The 12,489-nt window shown below is 46.1% G+C and overlaps 1 protein-coding gene across 1 annotated transcript; it reads left to right on the top strand.

Moving 5' to 3' along the window:
* Positions 1 to 9,458: 9,458 nt before the first annotated feature.
* Positions 9,459 to 9,674, top strand: T265_11480 (hypothetical protein; the record flags this gene model as incomplete). Its single annotated transcript, XM_009178147.1, has 1 exon — positions 9,459 to 9,674. One exon carries the CDS (start codon positions 9,459 to 9,461, stop codon positions 9,672 to 9,674), a length of 216 nt encoding a protein of 71 aa, XP_009176411.1.
* Between the last annotated feature and the right edge of the window lie 2,815 nt (positions 9,675 to 12,489).

Genomic DNA, 12,489 nt, shown 5'->3' with positions numbered 1-12,489 from the left:
GTCTCTGATCACCGTCAGCAGCGGGATGAAACAGCAAGACTGAAATGTAAGAACTAAGTGGAGTAAATACGAGAGCGCTACTCGTACCATACTGATCCGGGTCTGTAGTTCCCTCTGGGCGAACAAGATACACCATGGGACCTGCAGCGTAGTTGGTCTTTTACTGCTCCTTCGCCACGTCGAAGCTTGTCCGTACGCAGCCCTCTCTTCCACTTAATTCCTAATTTGGCGGAGATCGAAGTTCCTCTGACATGCGTAGCACAACTAGTCCAGCCTCATTGTTGTTTGTTTTCTCAAGCCACTAATTGCCTGTCCTATTCGCTCTCACAATACTTGCTGTGATTCACAGCTGTAGACAACAAACAGTCGTCCTCCATCTTCTGTTGGACATGACCGTATCTGACATCCACAAAACAGCCCCCCCTCCCAGTGTGGCAGTACCCGCTCTGGCCGATGTCACGCTGACTCATAAGTGACTATGCTCAAGTACGTCCGAATGAACTTATTCTTAACTAGCGTTAATTTTTATGAACACATGAAGACATTGTGTCATAATAGTCTTTATCCCACACGGAATCCGTATCTGCTTGACACTTTCGGGAATCTCGTGCAACGGAATTCAGCGTTTTTTAAGGTAGAAATTCGATACCAAACTACTCCTGGATATTTTCCATTGTTCGTGATGTTATCATCGAAATGGCCACTAACTACGTCCATGGCAAGGCAGATAGAGGTGTCACAACGCTTTTGCATCCAATTCAATCTATGCTTTATGAACCGTATACCATAGGCACATTGATTTCAGCTGCTACAGTTTCGATCACTGGAAGTGGGAGTTTGGGACATAACCAAGATTTGAGGACGACAGTATGTTCTGTTTGTTTGGAAATTGGGTAGCTTCGGATTGAAGGCGGTAGCTTTGATGCACGAGCGCCACTGACTGAACGATTGGGCCATCTCTGACGAGCTCATTAACTGTTGGTGATTTGGATCCCGGGATCCCCATCCAGGGAGGTGGCAGTTGTCGATTCGACTACGTTTACTGGTTTAGTTCGTTGCCAGGTCCACCACTCGGTCGCTTCCACGCAGTACAGGGCTGCGAGAAAAGAGCTTTGCAAGACAAACTGTCTTCCGGCGGAGTACATGTCCTAACCGGCGTAGCCTATGAAGCGCAAGTAATGTACCTGTTGCGGAAGAGTTCCTTCTTCATGAGACCATCTGGCGTGCCTCAGCATTACTAATCTGATGTTCCCATCAGACCTTACCAATGTTTCGAAGTCAATGATGGTCAAACGCTGACAATTTTCCTCACGTCCTCTACGCGTAGGGGTCACGCTTCTGATCCATGAACATTATGGATCGCACCACCAGAGTGTAAATTCTGCTCTTGGTAGACAAATGTCGCGTCAGGCCCATAGGTGTGTGAGGTTGTCAAAAGCTGACCTGACCTTCCCGATTCGAAAAGTGATCTCATCTCCATCCAGTCGACCGGAACGTATAGAGTTGTCCAGATAAGCAAATTTATCTACCTAGTCAATGGACTCACCTGCAACCATGAGGTGTGGATTTGATCCAATCCAGTCTTGCAGCAGCACTTTGCAGGTGGGAAGCGCATGCCGGACCGTGCGAAAATCGTCTGCATTTCGTAAGGATCTGAAGAAAAGAGAGCAGTATCGTCTGCATATTCAATTTCTAAAGGGAATGTCCCGGGAGCATTTCGACACCGAGATTTCAGAGGCAGGCAGAGAAGTTACAGGCAACATATCAATAACGAAGTTGAAGAATAAAAGGGGGAAGGATAGGCTTGTCTCATACCACTGTACGTGGTCAACTCAGGCGAGAGCTTCCCGTATACTCGTACGCGCCCACAGGAATTCGCATACAGTGCCCTCATAATGGATAGAAATTTGGATGAGACACCTTCGATCGCCGGACATTGCCAAGGTTTCTGACGATCGACAGAATCAACGGCACTTTCAGATCCAGAAAAGCGACCAGCGTGGGCCGTTTGAAGGAGTGGCGCTGTTGAAGAATTTGTCTCAGGGTTAAGAGATGGTCGATTCATCCTTGACCAAGGCAAAACCCAGCTTGATTCTCACGAATCTGTCTCCCGATAATCAATCGATCTGCTCAAAATAATGCCAGAGAGCACCTTAAATGTGACGGATACCAACCTGACGCCACGATGTTTTTCACTTGACGTTGACGTTGGTGCTCCCTTTTTGAAAACTGGGATGACGGTCGAGAAGCTCCATTCTGTTGGTATTTTTTCGTTCCAAATCTTCTGCAATTGTGTCGTTTCCATCTCCTGGGCCTTCGAATTCCACCAGCGTCTTATGTCATTGTTCAACCTCCAGATTATCCGATATTTGATGGATCTTTGTGCGCAATCATAGTCGCTAGTTGCTTGTATTGCCTTTCTGGTAGCAGTAAGATCTGCTGATCTGGAAGATATCCAGTGTTCCTTGAGTCTGGGTTGGACAAACAGTTCTGAAAGCTGAGAGCATTGCTTCTTTAACTCGCTTCCATTCGTCCTCCAAGCAACCTTCGTCGTCTACCTGACGGTGAACGGAGCTGCTCTCTTTTGACACGCCTAATGTTAGCAGAAAGCAAAGTGCTAAGCGGACTCGCACCATGGCGTGATCAGAGTCAAGTTGCGTACCCCAGAAGGAATGACAACTCTTAACTGAGGCTCTCCATCGATAACTGTTAGCTATATGGCCCAAATGAGTCCGCGTCTGTCTTGTGGTGTGAGCGTGTGTCACAAGTTTGTACCGGCCGGCAACAGATGATGATCTGCAAGCTGTTGAATAAGTCGCTCCATATTGTCTGTACGCCTAGCATCGACTCCGAATCTACCACCTAAAAGTCCTTCTAAGTCAGTCGTTCGTCCAACTTGGGCATTCGTATCACCAATCAGGATTACTATATCCGTCCCTGCCGACCGAAGCAGGCGTGACAGATCTTGATAAAGCTCGTCCTTCTCAGTCTCAGCGCTGCTATCTGTTGGGGCACATGCTGATACGACAAACAAATGCCGTTTACCGTATCAACCTGCGTTAATCTTAATTGAACCAGACAACCGCACACTGGGATCCAGTCATTGGGGCTGAGCGCAACTCCCACACCGTAGTTGCCACGGGCTATTGTGTCAAGGTGACCGGATACCTGAAGAGTGAAATGTGGAACATCTGGGTTCGTCCCAGGCGGCTTGAGGAGCACGACCGAGGTGGGGTCTTGTATGCGTGTTTCGGTGACACAACACATCGATAGAGAGGGAGATTAAGGTTTAAGCAAGAGGTGCCTGTTACCCAATTTGACACAGAGTACGGACGTCAAAGGCTGCAACGTGGATCAGATCTTTTGAGGTTAGTGGGTGATTATTCTAGTTTATTTTTCTGGGTGGAATTCAATTCTACCCAGGTGACTTCTTTTCTGCAGCCTACCGCAATCAAATCAATACAGTGCACACCCGTCGTGGTCTGCGACCGAGTGAAGTGCTCACAAACCCCGCCGGGAAATTATGGAACCATCCTCGTTTTTTACTGAAACTCTAACACTAAGTGGTAAATTGGAACGTACATTCTGTGAGTAGGAATGGAAACCTGGAGCGCACTGCCTTACAGGAGGTGAATTAAATTGAACGTACCGTAGAAGACGAGCGTGGTTTAAGGCCATCCCAAGGATCGTCACATTGGGAGTCTTCAGTGGTGAATTCCGGTTAGTGTGTCGCAAAATTCTTACCATACTTTTAAGGTACTTTTGTTGAGTACCCGCATGGTACTCCGACCGAGGCTTTTTTCAAAGTTTCGTTTATCATCAGCCACGGTTTTGGAGTCCTCGGTTTTCGCAACTTCTGGCGTTTTCTGGATCCTCAACTGGATTGAGATTAAGGCCACAAAATGACCAGCCCAACAGCCTCACATACCGGAATGTAATCAAATGTTGATGGTGTTTGAATTACGACCCGCTGCTTTGTCTCATCGATTTGTCTCTCCCCTTCACTACTCCTGGAATTAATTGACAGTCACTGTTCTAGCATCCCATTCTGTACGTCGAAGTCGTGAGAAACAAAAATTTTTTGTGTGGTAAACTACTCATAAAGTTGCAGGAAATCTTTCGAAAACTCACGCCTTGTTTGGCCCTTCTTGGAGCGTGCGCTCCAAGTTTCCGTCAACTTTATGTTCTGTTTGAACCCAAGTTGTACGGAACTCATGAACCACACTACCAGTTTGCTTTTGACGGAAACTCAGCTGAATCTCTGATGTAGGATATTCCTCAGCCAAACGGAAACTCGGGGACTGGGCCTACCTGATGACTCCCAAACTAACACCTTTTCTCTTTACCGTTTTTGTACGAATCCTACTTCCATGTGATCTATATGCCCGCTTTTTTTAATTCCGTCTTCAGATGATGCATTTGATTCGACAATTGATTTTGAACACGAATTTATTAATGTTCAGTAAACTTCATTCCCCCTAAACAGCCCTTCACGTCTTTTCGAACGCGTTAAACGGCCGCGCTGGTTGTGAGGACTACTTTCATAGGTGTGCGATGCGTTGTCAGGCATACTGAAAGTTACATCTGCTTGTGTAGTACTGTTCTGGTCTCAAAGTCCTAAATAGTGTTCCTTTTATTGTCATCACTGATTGCAGGAAGTTGTAGAGACTGAAAACTTCATTCCCCCTAAACAGCCCTTCACGTCTTTTCGAACGCGTTAAACGGCCGCGCTGGTTGTGAGGACTACTTTCACTGAATAACCCCTTATTGCACGAAAACTCACGTTTTCAAAATCGAGTATCAGTTTCCGTGAAACGGAAATTGAGCACAGTTGATCAAGATGTCATCCACCAGAACTATCACTTCGGTGTTCCCACTCGAACTGTTCACAAGTTATAATGAAAAAAAATTCTGCCAATAGAAAGATGGTGTGTGTTGGCCTTATACCTTTGCTGCGGGCTCTTTCCACTTGTCTATTTTCTCCGTTTCTTTCAGTATATTCCAGAAAAATTCCCGGTTTCCATTTTTATCGGCGCTCTCCACTTGCTGCGGTTGTCAGCAGCAACACAATGACTACATACTCTACATTATTTTCTTGTCGATACTCTGAACTGCTGTCGCTTTTTCATTGTTTGCACAATAGCTTTGTTTGTCACCACCAGATTTTTCTGGTATTATTCTGCTCCTGTAGTTGACAGCTTTTGAATAGCTCTTTTGGATGAGATCGGATCACTGGTTGGCCTGACACGAGCTGTGTGGACGGCACAGACAGTTTATGTCGCACCCGTCATTAATCCTTGTCGAAATGCGTTCCCCCCAAAGGGTTTCCTTCACGGCGTTTTTTCATTACAGTGTTCTTTTAACTCGACAAATTCACCATCCTTCCGCTCCTTTTATTATTATTTTTTGAGCGTGGAGTAGTAAACTGGTTACTGTTTTCACCTATGTTCGAGCGACCCAGCAGGATATTAGCTCAGTGGTTAAGGTGCGAAGATTGGAAGGTCGGTGGTTCGAACTCGGCATCTGCATTTCGACTCCTGTCTACGCTTGGACAACCTGGCGGTATCTCAGCCTTCGGTTGACATGGCAGCTAGGCTCCGAAAAGGTGTTATATTACTATTAGTACTATTATTTTTGTTTTTTGTTCCTCTTTACGCGTCTCCTGACAGGAATGTGCCGAAAAGTTGACGCAATGGCGCGATTTTTCTTCATTTATCGGGATTCCTTTGTCCACAATCTCTCTGAGGGTTGGTGATTTTATTTTGAGTCGATTGTTGCCAAACTAACTGGTGCTACTTTATTTGCTTTAATGCCGAATTCCAAACGTACTTTTGTTGAAACTGTTTGTTTACTGCATCCTTCTCTTCTCTTCTAGGTGCCCATCCTAGCACAGACACTTCACTGCCTCCAATGTTTGCTGCACGTGAGGAAATCGTTCGACTGTTTGAGCAGCTATGCGTCAGGCGTCCTGCTGACGTTGTCTCTGTTCTGCCGGAGCTTGTCGAGGTTGTCCTGGCATGTCTGGATCGCACGCGGCTAAAAGAACGTGGACTGGAGTTTGTCTTTCCAGCTTTGCGACAGTGAGTCACTTCGAGTTTCACTGCGTTTCATCCAAATGCCTCTTTATTCCCCGAGATTAACATAATAGGTAACCGGTGTGTTATCCCACATTTCGCTTCCATGCCCATCGCATATTCTACCGGCGTATTTTGCCCTCAGCGTCAGCCAATTATACGCTAAGGTGCCCCCGTTGGTCCTTAAAGCAACCAGGAGTGTGATTGGGCCGTAGAAATGGAAGTTCCTCGGTAGATGAGCCACGCCTACACATCTCAGACACAGTCCGACTCGTCCCAATTTGGGAGCAACTGTTGCGAACAGCGCTACTCGCGATTCCTTGTTCTCAGTGGTTCAGAGCTTCCCAAGTAGCTTACCCAGTTTGACTGTACGGTTTGACAGTTGCCCCGAAAATTGAGAATCACCACTACAACATTGAGCGGGATTGGACAGAAGGATGATTTTCGCATGTGGGCCACTGCAAATAAGAGATGAATTCATACCCATAGAACTGCATAAGTTCCAAGTTTGACAAAATTGTAACCTCTCACATTTCGTTTTTCACCTAGGTTCAGTGCCTTTTCTTCACACACGCGCACGCAGAAGGTTTGCGTGGGAGGTGTCAACGGATCGATAACGTTCTTCGACTTCAAAATTGGACGATACTTTGTAAGTTGCAACACCCCCTGCACAATTGATTTTACTTCTCTTTGCAGTGAGGTCACCTGGTTGGTGTATGGTTGACCTTGAATGCGGACCGTCCGTAGGGCCCAGTATGGTGTTCCGACCAATCCCGTAGCCTTGTCCAACAGCTGAACGCCTGTTGAGTCAAACAGATCACTTTCCTGATCCATCTCTATTATGTTACGCCTGTTTATTCGACCTCTTTTGTAACAAGCTTCTCTCACAATGCACTCGAAGTATGGGATCGTAATAGGGCCTACAGTTTTCTTCGAAACTCGTTAGCGATGCTGTGTACAGCTTTACGTTTTGTTGTATTCATTGTGCGCTCCTTGTCATTCGCTCTCCTGGTGTAACGATGGATACTACTGATGGGTGGAATGCGAGTAGCACGTTTTCCCGTGAATCCGCTTCGCGTCCCTTGAAAAGTGAGATGTATTATGGGATCGCGTCTCTTGAAAAGTGAGATGTATTATGGAATTTATGGAGTCGCATTTGCTTGCACTTGAGCAACAGTCAATGAATATCCAGAAAAGATCAGGAAGACGCGTTTACGGAGGAAATGGATATTCAGTTTCTGTAAACCATATGCATATGAGAGTTTTGCTTTCCTGTCCAACAGTCTGTAACGATTCACTTGGCGTTTCCTAATACATAACCCCACAGCGAAGTCCTTCTTTTCACTGGTAGTCGTCCTGACATGTCTCCACCAGGTAAAGAATATCGGTCATTTGTTTCAGCTCCTTATATTTCGGTATGATGCATGAAAGCCCTGGAACAATTCCCTTATACGATCAGTTGGGTAGCTATTGTAAGTTCAAAGTAAATCAGACAACACGTACGTAGGGACACGGCCAAACAGGTCCGCCTTGGAACAGGTAGGTAGACAACTGCGTCACATGTCCACTCATCACAGCTCCCTGATGATCGCGGATAGACACGCACGCGTACAGACCACCGGCACTCACCCAATTAGCCGCTAGAGTCACACGCCGAACGGAGAAGCACACGCGCACTCTCTGGCACATCGAGGCGGCTACCCCAGTAGCTCATTGGTCAGCACCAGGACTACACATCGGGGCTCACTCATCACCTGAAACATGGCGTTCAAACATCCTGACATGGTCAGACAGAGGTTGCTAATCCTATTGGTGATCCCTTTGAAGGAGCAGTAGAGCTCCGAATATTTTCTGGTCTTATTTGCAGATATTCGGTATTTTATCCGTTAATCTAGTTAGAAAAAGTTTGTAAAATTATCCCTGTGACGTGAACTTTTTATCGGTAGTGAAAAACTACAACGCTGTGTAGCGCAGGCAAAGATTAGACGTTATCCTGCGAACGTCGTGGTGATCTTCCGATGCAACACAAGCTATACCTTACTCCAACCTTCATCTTTCCATTACCGGAAATNCTTACTCCAGCCTTCATCTTTCCATTACCGGAAATGGAGTTCTATCGTGCAAACCCCCTCGTCTGGGCCTTGATCTGAATCCTGGGATTGACATGCATAGGTAGCCATTGGGTAGATCACTCGGCAAGAGCCGTATCGCTTGACAATGTATTGTTTGCGAATCGTTCCTGCTTCCATTTGTTGTCTTTGTTTGTCTAAATGCTGTCATATGTGTGGCAGAGAAACCGAGAAACTAGAAGTTACGCATTCAAGAACCTGGTCTCTGTTGTGCAGCATCCCTGCTGTTATCTCTTGCATCAGAAAGCTACTCTGGTTTTCATGAGCACCATACCGCATTCTAGAAGGTGCCACAGTTGTTCATCGAGTTTAATGGCAGCTAACATTGAGTCATATTCGGCATTATTTTATAAGTCTACTCTCGGTGAATCCCACCTGCGGATAAAACATTAAAAGGGCGTCGTGAGGGAGTTTAGAGTTTCCATCTATTCCTTGTCCAAATAGATCTTCGCGATGACACGATGATGCGCTTCACTCCCTCGTCCAGTTATACTGTTCTGATGAGGCTTATTTCGTCTCTTCGTGTTGAATCAAACGTTCGATTCTAGCGTACACTGAGCAGACAACAGCCGCAACGTGACTGCCGTTGAGTCGCAATCGATATGCAAGATTGATGTGACTCTTATCTGATATTAGGAGAAAATGGAATACCCTGGAACCACGGTCATTTTTTTCACGTCGTAGCTGCTCTATCTTCACTCTAGTCTGGAGGTGAGATGGCCCAAGTTGTTAGAGCCTGAATTTACTACCGGAACGTCCGTGGTCCGAACCCGACCCCTGCCTCTCGACTTCCGTTGTCTAGGCTTGGGCAACCTGACAGTATCTCAGCCCTCGTGCTTCGTTCTGGTGGCTTGGCAGTTAAGCACCGAAGGGGTGCTTCAGCTGAACGTTTTTTTCTAGTCCGCAAGTTAGGCTATGTTCTGGAACCAAGTATTTACAGCGACAAATCTGTTTGCTCTCTATGGTCACATTAAATAGAGTCTACCTTGATTTGTCATCTTTTTACCCCATCTAGATCACGACCGGTCACAAGGGTCCAGTCACTGCTGTTCGCTTTCAATCTGACGGACGCTTAGTTGCCACCTATTCGTTGACTGAGAGTGTGCTACGTATATGGCAGGCAAGTTATCGTTTTTGGATAATTATTTGTACCTGTACAGACACACACAGAGAGAGAGAGAGTTCGCGCTGTGTTTGTATACATCCGTCTCCTTTTTTCTGCCACTTATAGCTTCAAACCGCCGGTTTCTTCGGAATGGGTGGTCAGCAAGTCAAATCCGTTTCGATCCATCCCGTGCCACCACTACTCCCCCCACCTTCGAAACAAGTTGCCAAATCTGAGATGGGAAGCAAAAGCAACCCCGCCGATGAGGTCTGCTCCGATTCCATATCCGTGTGGCTTGACTGGCCCGAAAGCCGTGTGGTGCAGTTGATCACCGACGGTGGGGTTAAGCGGCGTGTTAACCTTTGATATCCTTCAGTTTGCCTGAAATTGGGCTTTCATGGAGCTTGGACTATTTCGTAGGCCAATATCTCCTCAGGATCTATGTTGTGATCATCTGTTTACTGTTGTGCAACGATGCGTTGCGTATATATCTATTGCATCAACCAATGCATAATCGTGACTGCGAACAGTTGTTTTCCGGTTCGTCTGTCCAGAGACCATTTGCTGTCCCCGAGTCTTTGACGCCCTCACTGCAGCTTTTTGTTGTATCCATACATACCTACCCTTCTCCAATTTCCTACCTCCTTTGACTTTCCGATGTAACTCTTTTTATCATCATTATCTCTCGGTCGTTCTCGGCCCTATTCACGCATTTTCGTTCTCATAATCTTCTATCCATTCTCCGTACCAATAGTCTCCTAAATCCCCCCTCTCCCGTGTATCGATACTTTGTTATCTGTTCGCCGCTTACTTCACCTCTGTTTGTCGAACGAATAATTTGGTCGTGACCGAGAGACCTTATCGATTCTTCCTCTGTACGAATTATCTTCGTATTCATTCCAGTGAACTTAGTTACACAAATTACGAGTTATTCCTAGTCCGGTTTTACCGCGCAGCCACATGACTGTATTATCGATATGTTTGGTTTTTGTCAGTCTTTGGGTTACTGAGTTGAACTACAGTTCTTTCAAATTGGATTTAAGTAAACGTGCGAATGGACAGTTTGGTCCTCCAACTGAACTTTTCGTTCCAGTGGACCAAAATTCTGAGCTCGGCAATCGCTGTTTGTAAATTGTGTTACGATTTTCTCCAAAACGAACTTTTTCATTGCCTCACGAATATACAAGGACCCGTGGAACAGAGACGAAAATTCGATCTTCTTTGCTTCGTAGTGCTACCGAGTGGCCAAGTACACTGCCGACACCGTTAGCATAGAATGCGCCGTGTAGTCGCCAGCCATCCGGGAACCGTAGTAATGGTGTGCGTGCTGAGGAAGTAGGAACCATTGTGACGAGAAGTCTCATAAGTCCTACAGCGGTTGCAAGTCTTCATGAATCACGGAACCGCACCAAATTGCTATTTCATGCGGGTAATTTGACCAAATGGAATCTCAGCTCCCTGACCTGAGGGAACTCAGAGTTGTTTTCTTCACTGTTTCGTTATCTTGTGCCCTTCACGACTTGATGTGATACACCAAAAGGGATTAAGCATAAACACCCGTTCCCCAGTTGCTCAGTTTTGTAATTCCAGCCAGACGGTTTGTTCACATATTTGCTGATCTCATCTTCCCAGTATTCGTTGTTGCTTCTGGTCAACTCGATTAACCTAGAAGAGTTACCGGTGTACTGGTGGATACTACTGATGAGGTATGCGAGTAGTGTGTTTTCTCGTAAATCAGCTTCGCGTCTCTTGAAAAGTAAGATCTGTTACGGAGTTTCTGAAGTCGCTTTGTAGAATTCGCTTGTATTTGAGTAATAGTCATTGAATATCCAGGAAAGTTCAGGAAGACACGTTCAAGGAGGAGATGGATATTCAGTTTTGTAAACAAGATGCGTATGAGAGTTTAGCTTCCCTGTCCAATAGTCTGTAACTGTTCAGTTAGCGTTTTCTAATAAATAACTCCGCAGGTAAGGCCTTCTTCCTTTCACCGGTAGTCCTACGTTCAACGGGCGTTCCTGGGGAAAGCTGTCACGACCTATAAGTTGTGCATATCTTTTCAGTTGTTCTAGCCCTCTTAGGCATTATGCGCAATCTCGTTACATCGGACATGGGCAATGCGTCTGCATGTTGACATGAGAAGGACAACGAAGACGCGCCCACGAATTGAATTTCCCCACTTGGATGCTCCAAGAATGCTGCTGCAGTCATGCTAGAACAGTCGAACTTCACGTGTGATTCGCCAGATGTCTGCCTGATAGACAATTGGTCGGGGACCACCGACGTGACTTTCACAATAGGTTATAGAGTACTGTCGTCTAGCTACAGGAAGGGCTTTCGTACTTCCCATTTTGCTTCTCACGTACAAACTTATGATCTTTTGTTAGAATATATCGACTAACGGACATCCATTCTTATGTGTTCCCTGATCGATATCAAGGGACTGTGTGGTCCGCTGCACCAGTTTTCGTGCAAAATGGGAGTGGGAATGCAAAGCCCCACTTGTCACGAAGTGTGGGGTTCGTGATGAGTACCGTGAGCTGCGTTTAACTGGCCTGAAGCAGGTTACACTTTGGGATGCGTTTAGCGTCGCGTTCTTCAAGACTTCGCATCAGAAGTGCCTAACAAGTTGCAGTAGGATTTGTAGTATACATGCGATGCAGATGTGCCCGTCAGTTCACACTCGTGCGAAACAAGTCTTATTTTCAGTTTCAGACGTGGCTGGGCTGGATCGATGGTGCGTTCTGATGTCGGTGTGAGTTTTCGTCTCATCTCGTACTGACTTGACTTGCATTTGAATGGATTTGAAATCGTCATGTGACCTGCGGTAGCCAGCCAATAAATGTGCGTTTAAAATCAGCTAATGCTCTGTCCAGATATAAACTGTACGTCGACTAAAGAGGCATTACATGTTTCCCAACAGTTCTGATAGGCACTTTCTTCAGGTTGGTACTGTTCATTCCTTGGCTGTTGTCATCACAACGAAAGCCATCGCGCTTATGCAAGCTAGTTTTTGGTGAACGTCATCTCGTGGGTGGTTTTCTGTCTGAAAATGCAAAAATAACGGGGAGCGGTATTCCTATGTAGGGACTGTCTTCTGAGACCAGATCCCCGAGCCCGAATGTCTGAAGGATGTTGGGAGTGCTTAAAGATCACTGTGGGCTTTACTCTGCTACCGCTCCTC

This window comes from Opisthorchis viverrini (genome assembly GCF_000715545.1).
Source record: "Opisthorchis viverrini unplaced genomic scaffold opera_v5_502, whole genome shotgun sequence".
In the NCBI taxonomy this organism is placed as follows: domain Eukaryota; kingdom Metazoa; phylum Platyhelminthes; class Trematoda; order Opisthorchiida; family Opisthorchiidae; genus Opisthorchis; species Opisthorchis viverrini.
The sequence above is the reverse complement of the archived record's forward strand: the minus strand, read 5'-3'. Positions and strand labels throughout refer to the sequence as shown.